This window comes from Neoarius graeffei, chromosome 10 (genome assembly GCF_027579695.1).
Source record: "Neoarius graeffei isolate fNeoGra1 chromosome 10, fNeoGra1.pri, whole genome shotgun sequence".
Lineage (NCBI taxonomy): Eukaryota > Metazoa > Chordata > Actinopteri > Siluriformes > Ariidae > Neoarius > Neoarius graeffei.
Genome location: NC_083578.1, coordinates 54,929,590 through 54,943,509, shown reverse-complemented (window position 1 = coordinate 54,943,509; position 13,920 = coordinate 54,929,590). Strand labels below are relative to the sequence as shown.

The 13,920-nt window shown below is 43.3% G+C and overlaps 1 protein-coding gene across 1 annotated transcript in view; it reads right to left on the bottom strand.

Annotated features, from left to right (window-relative positions):
• Positions 1-5,246, bottom strand: part of grid2 (glutamate receptor, ionotropic, delta 2) — a 1,182,816-nt gene extending 1,177,570 nt beyond the window's left edge. The window contains exon 1 of the mRNA XM_060930811.1: positions 5,159-5,246. Coding sequence (XP_060786794.1) covers positions 5,159-5,246 — 88 coding nt within the window. The remainder of the gene's footprint in view (positions 1-5,158) is intronic.
• Positions 5,247-13,920: the final 8,674 nt, after the last annotated feature.

The following is a 13,920-nucleotide window of genomic DNA, read 5'->3' as shown; positions in this document are numbered from 1 at the left end:
TTAATTATACCTTCACAATGCAAAAAGCTGATCTTCCAGTGCTTTAGTGTTTTAATTAAGACATAAATTCAGACAAATTCATAAAACGGTGAGGCAGTATGTCACATATTTTTAAAATGGCAAACAAACATATAGGTGCGGGGTCCAGATGGACCCCACTTGGTAGGATGAAGGTTAACCTAACCTGCATGTCTTTGGGGGAAACCGGAGCAAACCCACGCGGACAACATGCAAACTCCGCACAGAAAGGCCCTCACCAGCCACGGGGCTCGAACCCGGACCTTCTTGCTGTGAGGCAACAGCGCTAACCACTACACCACCGTGCCGCCACACTGTTTAATATTCTATAAAGTATTGACATTTCTTTCTTTCACAGTTTATTTCACAAAAGAAAGCAAAACTCACACCAAAACAGGTCTCCATGCTCTATGCTACATTTTATGATGGAAGACAGATGAAGCAAAAACGATTTTGGAATTTAAACTTGAAGAGGATTCAGTTTCCAGTACGTTCTGAAGCTGGAAAGTTCCTCTTGACTGGTGAACTCTGACTTTCTCTATGCAATTAAAAAAAAGTGGTGTCAAATGGGTTTTAAAAATAGTTCATTATGATGCCAACTAGTGAACAGAGTTGCCATGTAGTTATTGTAATTAATATTTAAATCATCCTTATGGTAATTTTATTGAATGCAGTACTCCATTTTTTTTTTTTTTTTGCTTAAATGCAATATTTGTAATAGAAGAATAATATTATTTAAAAACACTGTTGTAATTCTGTTATGTTGCTTTTTTAACATTATAGCTAAATACACAGCTTCAATTATTTGAAAGTTTTGCTTGTTCTCCTCTTGTCTGCATGGGTTTCTGCCAGATTCTCTGCTGGTTTCCTTCCATCTTCCAAAACCATGTCAGGCGGTGGATTGGCTGTGCTTAATTTCCCTTTTTGTGAATATTCATAAATTGACGATAAGCTCATGTTTACACAATTGCACTTTTTGACTATATAGTATGCAATTGTGGAAATGATTTACACACCAATTTGGTGTCACCCAGATGACGATGGGTTCCCGTTTGAGTTTGGTCCCTCTCATGATTTCTTCTTCATGTCGTCTCAGGGAGATTTTCCTTGCCACTGTTGCCTCTGGCTTGCTCATTCGGAATAAATTCACAAATGTATATCTGGAATTTATATATTTATGTAAATCTGCTTTGGGACAATGCCTAATGTTAAAAGTGCTATGCAAATAATTCAATAAAAGTGAACTGAATTCCTGTGCCGTACCCAATGTACCCAGGAGAGTCATCAAATCCATCCTGACACTGGCCAGACTAAAGTGCCTGCTGAAGATGAATGAATGAATAAATATAATGATTCTATTTCCTGGGCGGCATGGTGGTGTAGTGGTTAGCGCTGTCGCCTCACAGCAAGAAGGTCCGGGTTCAAGCCCCGTGACCAGTGAGGGCCTTTCTGTGTGGAGTTTGCATGTTGTCCGTGTGGGTTTCCTCCACAGTCCAAAGACATGCAGGTTAGGTTAACTGGTGACTCTAAATTGACCGTAGGTGTGAATGGTTGTCTATGTGTCAGCCCTGTGATGACCTGGCGACATGTCCAGGGTGTACCCCGCCTTTTGCCCGTAGTCAGCTGGGATAGGCTCCAGCTTGCCTGCGACCCTGTAGAAGGATAAAGCGGCTAGAGATAATGAATGAATGAATGAATTAATGAAATTAATTGAGATGTGCCTGTCTCTGTTATTATGGTGCCAGATGTTTAACACTAGGATCAATATATTCATAAAATATCACATTTCATTGCATCTGTCTACAGTGAAAGTTTTCTGCTGACTAGTAGTCTGCCACCCTAGACTTCAAACTTGCAACAGTCAATGTCATCAAAGTTGCCCACTTGTATGGCACACTAGCTGACTGCTAGCTCACACTGACAAACAGCAAGGATTGCGGAACACATATGAGCAGCGAGATTCTTTGCTTCAGGTAAAACCATTAAATTGCAAAACAAAAGGTAAGATCCTTCAGAGCCTGGAGACAATTTGCAATTTGTTTACTGCTGCACTGCTGCTTTTGTCAGCTGTCACACTTACTAAATCTGGAGAATTAACCTGATTTGTCAAAGAATGACTTAATATCACAAGTCACTGTAAGGAAAGACAGAGGGCGGAAGTGCCCCTAAGCAGAGTCTAGAATTGCCTATGACATGAAGTACTGAATATGAAATACTGGCATGATAGCTAGCCTGCAGGCTAACGCAACACATTACCACTGTGTTCTTGTGATGGAGGCCAAGAAATATGTCCAAAAATAGATTGCTGAACTGGGACTACCCATCTGGCCCTCCTGCCATGCAGTGCTGAAGATTATTATCCACAATTCCCTTTGGCTTTGGACTAAACCATGTAACATGCCATGACAGTGCAAGAGATCATGATGAGATTATCAGATATCAAATATACCGTTCTTGTTTGTTTATTTCTCTTTAATGTAGTTTAAATCAAAATTGTGGAACAATGCAATTTAACAAGCAGGCTGAAACCAATCCAATAACCTGCCAGCGCAATACATACAGCGACATCCGTTAAGGCAGGGATCATCTTTGCGGAGCCTGATCATCACAAACCAGTCCAAAGTCACATACTGTACTCTGTACAACCCTTGTTGCACAAGGGTTGTTTTACAATCAGGGTACAAAGTTTGTGTCACAGGGGTCCAAAATTCAAATTGATTCAAACTGGTTCTTGTACCAGTTTTTAAGTGAAGGACAAGTTAAAGAACAGATTTCAGGTAATTTCTTGACGTGTGTATGGTAGTTTTGTGTAATCTGCTATAAGATAAAGAAGATTAAGTGTAGCTTTAAGCAGGGCTGGGAGAAACAAATGAAGTGATTCTCGGAGAGGACTTTTTTTTTTTTACAATTCAGAATCCACTACTTCCATAGTGCTTTTAAATATAAGGCTGTAAGCTTTGTGTTAGTTGTCTCTAATATTTATGTCCCAATATCTTGACCACATTTTAGGATGAAAATAATCATTTTAGATATGTTATTTTATATTGAAAAATCAGCTGTCTCGGAGAGGACATTTTTTTGACACAATTACATACTAATTTGATCAAAATAGTCTGAAAACTTACTGGCATTCAACATTAAAACTTAACTACCATATGTTTCCAATGATATGGAACCAAATATTTGTTTTATGGTATAAAGAATGATGTAAGTGCATCCCTTTTGGAGCTACCTGTAGTCAAAAAAGCACTTTTTCTAAATGACACGAGTAATTTTGCTAAATATGACATATATTGCCATACATTCACCAAAAATAACATTATCACCAAAATTTTTTTTTTTTTGCATGGTAAATAGAGCTATCACAGGGCTACAATAAACAACCAAGTTTATTTAGTCAAGCCTTTTGATATTGAAGATAATAAGTGTTAAATGTGATTTTTAGCTTGCGTACCCTGATTGTAAAACAACCCACAAGTGAATGTGGTCAAAACTTGACCTGAGGAAAATAATACAAGAACAGCTTCCTTATTCCAGGCAACTAAAGTATTGATTGAACAGTGATGGAAGGTCTTGATGCTTACAGTCTGTCAAGCAGTAGATATATAAAACCCTGCACAATGCAAGAGCTCTGCCATACAGTACACTGGCTACAAATAATCAATCTGGTCACGTCCAGACGAATAAATATCGGAGAGAGCAGAGCGGCCACTAGGGGGAGCGAGCTGAATCGCAAACCCTTTGGTTTCTGCACACGCGCGCGCGCACACACGCACAGCCAAAGCAAACGTTTGCGAATTGCCCTTCAAGAGTCACTCTAAACATGAAACATGAGTCTGGAGTCTACTTAGAAATAATGAGTGCGCACTTGGCGATCGTGTAGCTGCGGGCCAGCCAGAGCACCCGGGTAATACCAGGGACATCGTGGCTTCTCAGTGACAGAAATAAATGCCTGTGGCTTTGGGACTAGAGCGCATAAAAGCAATGCGCCACCGAGATACGGTACGGCACACAGCTACATGTCACCACTTCAGCTCCTCAGCAATCCAGCAATGAAACATGTCTGTTTCATGTAGGAAGTTGCAACATTACAGTATCTGGATATAGAAGAAAAAAAAAAGGCGCATTAACGACTACAGGACTAAATACAGCAGTGTGTTGTTCTGGCTACATCTGCAACAGCACAGAACTATTTCAGGTTCTTATCCTTAAGGACCATACTGATCCTTTTTGTAACAGAAGGTGTCAACGGTGAAATAATAACCCAGTCCAGTGAGATGTAGGTGGTTTAAAGTGGAATCTAAGAGGCAGTTTTAATGAAATATGACACAAAATAAGGCAAGTGTGACTGGCAGGAGAGTTCACTATACTATAGGCCACCTGTTTGTTGTGAATAATGTCCTGCATTGCCTTGGATAAGCTGCAAGTGCGCAACTTAAAAATTAACCACGCCAACCTTTTTTTTTTTTTTTTGCACTTACATTGTCTGACTAAAAGCAAAAGAAAGCCCACATTCAGTTCACTTCAGTTTGGTGAAGATTGACGCACTGATCAGGCCTAAAGTTTGCACGTTATATACTGTACAGATGCCTAACAGCGCATCCACTTCCACCTCCACACACACACACACACACACACAAAAGCAAGCGCGCTCTCGATCCCGGTCCAGGATTTCGGAGGCGTCCGCTCTGACTGCGCATCATCCCGAACGCGTCCACTCGTGCGCAGTTTCATCCAAACGGGCGCGCGCGCCTCCACACTTCTGCACATCTTTTTCACGCTTCGCTCGCACGCGCGCACGCGCATCGACCTGATCCCCTACTGATATGCTACCGTATGTGACGCTCCTGAAGGAAGTCAATTACCGATCATACCAAAACAATCTCTTCCGGTCAAACCAAACCACCTGTTCTCGACCAGCATAGCGAATATAATGGGCTCATTGATGGGTAGACAGCAGCTCTGTTACCAAATCCAGTCGCCTAAACGAGTCGCTTGGCAGCTTATTGGGTAGAAAAGCCGCAGAGATCTGCATTGAGTTAATTGCATAATAATGTAGCAGCGGCTTGTAACCCTGCACAGACTAAAGGATCTCGGAATCCCGAAGCTGACGTCGCTTCACTCAGACGGTTAAACTCACCGATGTGAATAATGGAATCGGGAAGCACAGGCTCCCACTCCACACTCCAAAACGCAAGCAGAAGCATCGCAGCCGGAAAAACTTTCATGTCTCCAGCGGCAAATCAATTCTCCTACTACAGGAGGACTGCTTTAAATCCTGAAGCCACCCGAAGATCCAGTCCAGACTACAGAGGATGAGGGAGGGATGGAGGGATGCGCGTGTTCCTTTAAAGCCGCACTCCCTCGAAGCCCTCCCGGCTTGGATGCGGCTGCTTTCAGTCGGGCGCAAAGAAAAACCGAGATATCCTTCAAGAAGCTCAGGAATTCTCTCCAGACCTGGTCAAAACATCCAGATGCTCAAGGCTGAAATGCTGTACACTCCGTCCGGTCAGCCCGCCTCTGATCCAAAGAGGCAGCGGAGAAAGTCCTGAGAAACGCGGCGGCTGCGGTGCCTTTGCTCGACGACGCGCGCGCCACAGCATCCAACGGCGCACAACTTCCTCTGAAGCGCACGATTCAGGCTGGGTGATGCAGATTTAGCTGTGAGCCCGTATTCCAGTGAAGCACTGCTTAGGTGAAGAGGCTGGACGACTTCCTCCTCTTCTTCTTCTTCTTTTCCCCCTGCGATGGAGAATTAAGTGGGAGTTCGCCTGCGACTTCTGCTTAGTATGCGGTGAGAGGAGACACGAAAAGATACGCAGCATCCGTTACGGATCCCGCGCTGAATAGAACTGGATTACCTCAGAGAGAGAGAGAGAGAGAGAGAGAGAGAGAGGGCGGAGTCATGATCATGCAGAAGAGTAATCTGTGTGGTTATGGCTCCTCCCCTGTCCAGCTATGAAGATATTCAGCAACTTCTCATCTCATCTCATCTCATTATCTGTAGCCGCTTTATCCTGTTCTACAGGGTCGCAGGCAAGCTGGAGCCTATCCCAGCTGACTACGGGCGAAAGGCGGGGTACACCCTGGACAAGTCGCCAGGTCATCACAGGGCTGACACATAGACACAGACAACCATTCACACTCACATTCACACCTACGCTCAATTTAGAGTCACCAGTTAACCTAACCTGCATGTCTTTGGACTGTGGGGGAAACCGGAGCACCCGGAGGAAACCCACGCGGACACGGGGAGAACATGCAAACTCCACACAGAAAGGCCCTCGCCGGCCACGGGGCTCGAACCCGGACCTTCTTGCTGTGAGGCGACAGCGCTAACCACTACACCACCGTGCTGCCCTATTCATCAACTTCTTTACAGAAAAAAAGGTTCCTCAGTGGTTCTTGGGATAGTCAAGAGTTCTCAGTTTTCTGAAAGATTTCTACTTACAAGGCCCTCTGAAAGGAAGTCGCTTTCGTAGTGATCTTTTTAGACTTCCCAACTTCGCTTGGAGGGACAAACATGGAACCATTTAGCTGAAGGTGTTACATACTCGTATGTAATGTTAAAATCTACCACTGCCATCACTAGAACTCTGTAAAGTCATTATTGAGCTCTCACCAAATCTAACATTTGAAAAAAAAAAGTTTTATTCTCGTTTTCTAAAGCGGTTACACTTCAAATCTTGTGTGTGTGTGTGAGAGAGAGAGAAATAAAAACTCTATTATAAAAAGGGGGCGGCACAGTGGTGTAGTGGTTAGCGCTGTCGCCTCACAGCAAGAAGGTCCGGGTTCGAGCCCCGTGGCCGGCGAGGGCCTTTCTGTGCGGAGTTTGCATGTTCTCCCCGTGTCCGCGTGGGTTTCCTCTGGGTGCTCTGGTTTCCCCCACAGTCCAAAGACATGCAGGTTAGGTTAACTGGTGACTCTAAATTGACTGTAGGTGTGAATGTGAGTGTGAATGGTTGTCTGTGTCTATGTGTCAGCCCTGTGATGACCTGGCGACTTGTCCAGGGTGTACCCCGCCTCTCACCCATAGTCAGCTGGGATAGGCTCCAGCTTGCCTGCGACCTTGTAGAACAGGATAAGCAACTACAGATAATGGATGAATTATAAAAAGGTACTTTAGTTGGATAATGAGTTTAGAGCTTCCTGAAGAGGTTCTACTTAGATACTGCTCCATTATGGGTGGCACGGTGGTGCAGTGGTTAGCACTGTCACCTCACAGCAAGAAGGCTCTGGGTTCAAGCCCAGTGGCTGATGGGGGGGCCTTTCTGTGTGGAGTTTGCATGTTCTTCCCGTGTCTGTGTGGGTTTCCACCGGGTGCTCCGGTTTCCGCCAAAGACATGCAGGTTAGGCTAACTAGCTACTCTAAATTGCCCATATGTGTGTGTGTGTGTGTGTGTGTGTGTGTGTGTGTGTGTGTGTGTGTGTGTGTGTGTGTGTGTGAGTGTGCAAAAAGGAACTTGGCATCCTACTGCTGCAATTCTGGCCAAGTCAAACAAACATCTTTTGCCTCAAGCCTGCATTGGGTTCGGCAGTGACGATGACCTCTCTAAGACCAACAACAACCATTCCACCAACAGGGAACAGATTCCATTCTTGTTTGTGCACCAAATTTTGAAGCACTCGGAGCATTTTGTCCAAAAATAAATTGGTTCAGAACCTGAAAAGTAGGTTCCCAGCTGGAACTAAAACACAGCTGGTTTTTCCAGCATGAACCATGATGACATCAGTGGGCTTGTCATTAGTTTGGAGAGGAAGGAGAGCACAGCAATGGAGAACACAATAGAAAAGGATACGTCTTCAGGAAAAATGGAGTGAAAACAAATATCTGCAATAACACAGCAAAAGCTCACAGGTGATCAATGTGCAGCGCCATCTTACTACTATTGTTTGCTCCCGTTGTGAATTGTGCAATGCCCTCTGTTCATGATGCATCCTTGATTACAACAGGTCTGCTCAAAGCAGGTGAAATCATGGGCTGGTTTGCTAGCTGGCAACAAGGTTCAAAGAGTCCTGTTCAAGAGCCCGTTCCTTGTTGGTCAAAAAGGGGTATAAGAGGAAAACCCTCTGTTATATGGTTCTACATTGGACTTGTAAGGGATCTCCTTACAGGGACAAACTGAAGAACTCTTGAGAATGCTAAATAGATTTTTTTTTTAATAAGATTGCAACGTTAAATGGGCAGCACAGTGGTGTAGTACTTAGCGCTGTCACCTCACAGCAAGAAGGTTCTGGGTTCGAGCCCAGTGGCCGATAAGAGCCTTTCTGTGTGGGGTTTGCATGTTTTCCCCATGTCTGCGTGGGTTTCCTCCGGGTGCTCCGGTTTCCCCCACAGTCCAAAGACATGCAGTTAGGCTAATTGGCTACTCTAAACTGTCCATAGGTGTGAATGTGAGTGTGCAGAAAGGAACTTGCAATTCTACTCCTACAATTCTGGCCAAGTCAACCAAACATGGTTCACCTCAAGCCCGGATCAGGTTCGACAGCGATGATGATGGCAACAACGTTAAACTTGATTGTCACCTGGAGCTCTCTTGACTCAGTGTTGAGCCTTCACCAAATATGCACTCTTAAAAATGGTTCCCCAAGGTTCTCTAACTTTACAAACGAGTTCTACTTTAAGCCTGTTGCACTCTACAGCCTGAGAAAAATTGTTCCTCTAATGTCCTTTGGATAATTAAGAGTTTGTGGCTTCCAAAAGTGGTTCTATTTCGAAGACTTTCTGAAAGGGAAAAGCTCTTTGGTAGGGTTATTCAAAGCTTCAGGCTTCCCTGCAAAGACAAACCAAATGGTTTGTCAATATTTGGATTCTGCACAAACCTATGAAAGTCTTTTTAAAAACCCATCCATCCATTATCTGTAGCCGCTTATCCTGTTCAGGGTCAAGGGCAAGCTGGAGCCTATCCCAGCTGACTATGAGTGAGAGGCGGGGTACACCCTGGAAAGTTGCCAGGTCATCGCAGGGCTGACACACAGAAACAAACAACCATTCACACTCACACCTACAGTCAATTGAGAGCTACTGATTAGCCTAACCTGCATGTCTTTGGACTGTGGGGGAAACCAGAGCACCCGGAGGAAACCCACGCAGATACGGGGAGAACATGCAAACTCCACACAGAAAGGCCCCCGTCAGCCACTGGGCTCGAACCCAGTACCTTCTTGCTGTGAGGCGACAGTGCTAACCACTACACCACTGTGCCGCCCCCTTTGTAAAAACCAAAGATGCAAAATTGGAAGTTTTTTCCCCCTTTTTTCCCCAAATTTGTTTTCAAAGCTTTGTAAGACTGTTTGAGATATCCTGTTGTATTTACATTGACGATGCAGATTATAGGTCAGGTAAATCAAGGGGCTGTGAGAGATGAGAACACACCACCATTGTGATGCCATTCAGGGCAAAGAGAGAGGGAGCGACGGCTCATTAACCACTGTGATTGGATAAAGCACAAGTGAAAATACTGCTGCAACATATCAGTGAATGCCAAGCAAAACATCGTGAGGGCCATCAATAGCAGGGTATAACTACAAAAGTACCAAAAACATATAGGAACAAACATATAAACACCTCACTTCACTATCAGAGTATGGTGCACAGTGTTCCACACAGTGCTATGCGTCATTACACAATTACCTGCTTTAAAGATGCACAGAGATCTCATAATTATCAAGGTCTTAATTCTGCGACCTCGAAAATGTCTTATTTTCTATATGGAAATAATAACACGCTGTGATAAGGAATATGCAGGCTGATGTACAATACGTCACCACAAGGACATGCCATTATTGCAGACAGGAAGCTGGCAATTCAGAGCAGCTAAGTGTCAATGTCAAACTTTGATCAAAGATCAGTTCTTTGATTCTGAAAGTCAAATTGAACACTATCCTCTCACTTCCAAACAGTGGCACACAAACACATAGAGCTCTGAAAATCAAGGCCACCTTCACAGTGATTTGGAAAAGGTGAATTATTTATTAGCACACAAAAAGATTGAAAGGAGCTTCAGTTCAGAATGTCAGAGCTTAAGTACTGATGGAGGTGTGTGGGTTGAGAGGCAAATAAGCATGACTTTGGAGGAACTGTTTTGGCAATTTAAGCTGCCCTCAGAAATATTTATAGCTTCCCAGCATCTAAGGATGCATTTTTAGATCTGTGGAGGAGCAAGGGGGCCCCTGTCATAAATAATCCAAGATATATATATATATATATATATATATATATATATATATATATATATATATATATATATATATATATATATATATACACACACAGATACAGGCACAAAAAACTAAGTAATTAACGAGGTTCAGCTATTTCTCACTCTGACTGAAAAGCAGTAGAGAGACAAGTTCCTGAAAAAGAATAAAACAAGATACTGCCATGTTTTACAGCACACAGGATGGTGCATTACTCATATGCACAATGGCACTTTGTGGTCATCGTGTATAATTTTGCTGTCTTCACATAAGAGTTGTTGGATCGTTTATATAATCCGTTCTTTCCACAGTAAATAGGAATGTGTTTATCATGACCTGCATGTCAGAGCCTCTGCTCTGCTCCAATAAAATGAAAAATGCTTTAAGAGACGTTGGAGCTGTCCATTTAAGAGACCTGAAACAAAACCGCATCATATAACACAACTGCTGTTCTTCTCTGTAAATTCATTAAGTGTAATGCTAAGTAAGGAGCAGTTCATCTCGACAAACCAACCCGGCTGTCTTTAAAGTGGCTCTTATTGTGATAGATCTGGTTAGATTACCTAAAGTAAGGGTACTTGAATGAAGGAACCTTTAGCAGGATTGATGGTCACTAATATGACATATTTAACACTCATAACACATGAATAGCATTGAAATAATTCATTCATATGAATGTAAATATAATCTTGATTAACATGTTTTAATACTGCCATATGAGGTCTTTTATTAGCTAAATGAACAATGGGAAATATTTCTTGCAAACAGCAGAGGTCTCCCTTCTATTTGAGCTGCTTTGCAATGGGCTTTAATGCAGCACTGCATTGGTTTCTTTTAATCAACGTACCTATAGGAAAAAAAAGAAGTGTGTTTTATAAGGTTGCATTTTTGCTCTTGTTCAGAATAGGAGTGTATCATCTAAATAAATTACTTCATTTAGTTAATTCAAGACTTACAGTGTTTGTCTTTAAACAAACATGGCTGAAATCTCCACAGTATTTCCCTTGTCATCCTGCCTTAGTGACAGTTCTAAATATTTCTGAGCCATAATCTGAGACACGTCTCCATATAGGCATGAGATGGAAATACACCATGTATGCTTTTGTGCAGAGAGTTTTGGACGGTACTTTGAGGGTGGTTCTGCATAAAAACAAGCTGCAGGTTATTTTCTGTTCCACGTTTGGGAATCAGACACTCAAGGAATCAATATACTCCATTCTCGGAGACATAGAGAGAGAAACCTGGACCGCACAAAGAAAAGCTGTGCACACACATACATACACTCACTGACGTGCACCCTGGAGTCATGTTTTCCTTCAGCCAACACTCTATATATCATTTTGAAAGCCTGGAAACATTTCAATTTGGTTTCTTAAATAAACAACACTACTGCCACTATTGCTTCTCTGCGTATTAAAACAATAATGTCCTGGGATGAAGTTTGTACTATTTTTCCAAGGGCATAGAGTCATGTAGTTTAATGCTGAGGTAGCGTGGCCTTCTGTGACAGCGCCATCCCCTGCTGGGCAGAAGGAGCAACAGATGCCTTGTATTGCCCTTCGCTCCCTTATTATGATTTTTTTCTATGAGTAATGGAGCACCTTGTACATGGATGACACGGTAGTTGCTCATATTGCCTGAAGACATGCTTTGGCAGATAAGGAGGACTGATTGAACCCTCAGAGCTGGAGTGTGAGAGTAGGTACAGAATAGCTCTCCAGTCAGAAGAAACTCAACCAGTCAAAGTAGGTTATTTTTGTGACTTTGTGGCAAACATTAGTGGGAGACTAAAAAAGATGTATAATTATCAGAGGCAATTTCCTTTTTTATGAAAACAATGCAGTATTTTGGTATTAATTACACAACTTGATCAATCCTTCATTGATCATAGACTGAGACCTGACATCTTCACTGAACAATGGTGTATTGTATACTCCATCTCTCGATGGGAAAAGGATGGTTTCGAGTATGTATCATAAAACAATCATCCTCCTTTAGCCACAGTCTAGGACTACAGGAAGTGAATATGGGCACAACTGTGATGCACATGAAATTTAGGATTGACACAGTCAAGATTTGTGTGCCTAGCATGTATCACTGCCACTTTCAACATGACTCACTTTCATTCAAATGATAAAAGAACCCTGACTAATTGGTTTTCTAGCTCACTGACCTTGAAAACGCAAAGAGAAGAAACCTGAAATGAAGTGCACTGTCTGGGGGGCATGTGGCTTGAAAGACAGATGCCACAGCTATGATAAGAGTCTTCTGCATGGACAAAATGCCCACTGACTTTTGGTAAGGAAGAGATCAAGAGACAGAAGCAAATTGACATTCTTTGCTCTGAGAGAGAGACAGAGAGAAAATACTGAATACGAAACAGAAAGAGTGATTTTGTTTGCTCAGCTAATGAAGGAAAACAAGGTTAAGGGAGCTACTTGCAGGAAATGAATAGCAGCAGGATCTTAATTGAAGTAGGTAGGGAGCAAGCTGGCATGACACGGTTTCTGCAATGCTGTGCTGTCAGAGTGGCATGGACTTTAATGCAGAGTCCAGTGGTTGTCATTATCACTCGACTGCATGAGGGCTTTTTGCTGCAATGTAACTTGGGTGTTAATACAGCCATCTTGAATATAAAACGGAGAGAATTTCTTTAACCCATCCATCCATCCATTATCCGTAACCGTTTATCCTGTGCAGAGTCATGGGCAAGCTGGAGCCTATCCCAGCTGACTATGGGCAAGAGGCGGGGTACACCCTGGACAAGTCGCCAGATCATTGCAGGGCTGTTAAAAACTGTTAAAAATGTTATAATCACATTGTCTGTTATCGCCCAAATGACGATGGGTTCCCTTTTGAGTCTGGTTCCTCTCAAGGTTTCTTCCTCATGTTGTCTGAGGGAGTTTTTCCTTGCCACTGTCGCCACAGGCTTGCTCATTGCATGTGTCTTCAAACTGGTGCCCACTTGTGCCCAATGTTTCTGGCTCCACCATGACCCCTAACAGGATAAAGCAGTTCCTGAAGATGAACAAATTAATGTTTACCAATGCTGAGATCTTAAAATTGTAAAAACAGATCAGTGATATGTTTACTGTATTGAATGTGAGTGTGAATGGTTGTTTGTCTCTATGTGTCAGCCCTGCGATGGCCTGGTGACTTGTCCAGGGTGTACCCCACCTCTCACCCATAGTCAGCTGGGATAGGCTCCAGCTTGCCCTCGACTCTACACAGGATAAACGGTTATGGATAATGGATGGATGGATGGGTTAAAGAAATTCTCTCCGTTTTATATTCAAGATGGCTGTATTAACACCCAAGTTACATTGCAGCAAAAAGCCCTCACGCAGTCGAGTGATAATGACACGGTGGCATAGTGGTTAGCACAGTCGCCTCACAGCAAGAAGGTTCTGGGTTCTAACCCAGCGGCTGGTGGGGGCCTTTCTGTGTGGAGTTTGCATGTTCTCCCCGTGTCTGCGTGGGTTTCCTCTGGGTGCTCCGGTTTCCCCCACAGTCCAAAGACATGCCGGTTAGGTTAATATGGGGCGGCCTTGGGCTGAGCTGCCCTTGAGTGAGGCACCTAACTCCCAACTGCTCCCTGGGCGCTATTAGCATGGCTGCCCACTGCTCTGGGTATGTGTGTGTGCTCATTGCTCACGTGTGTGCACATGTGTGTGTTCACTGCTTCAGATGGGTTAAATGCAG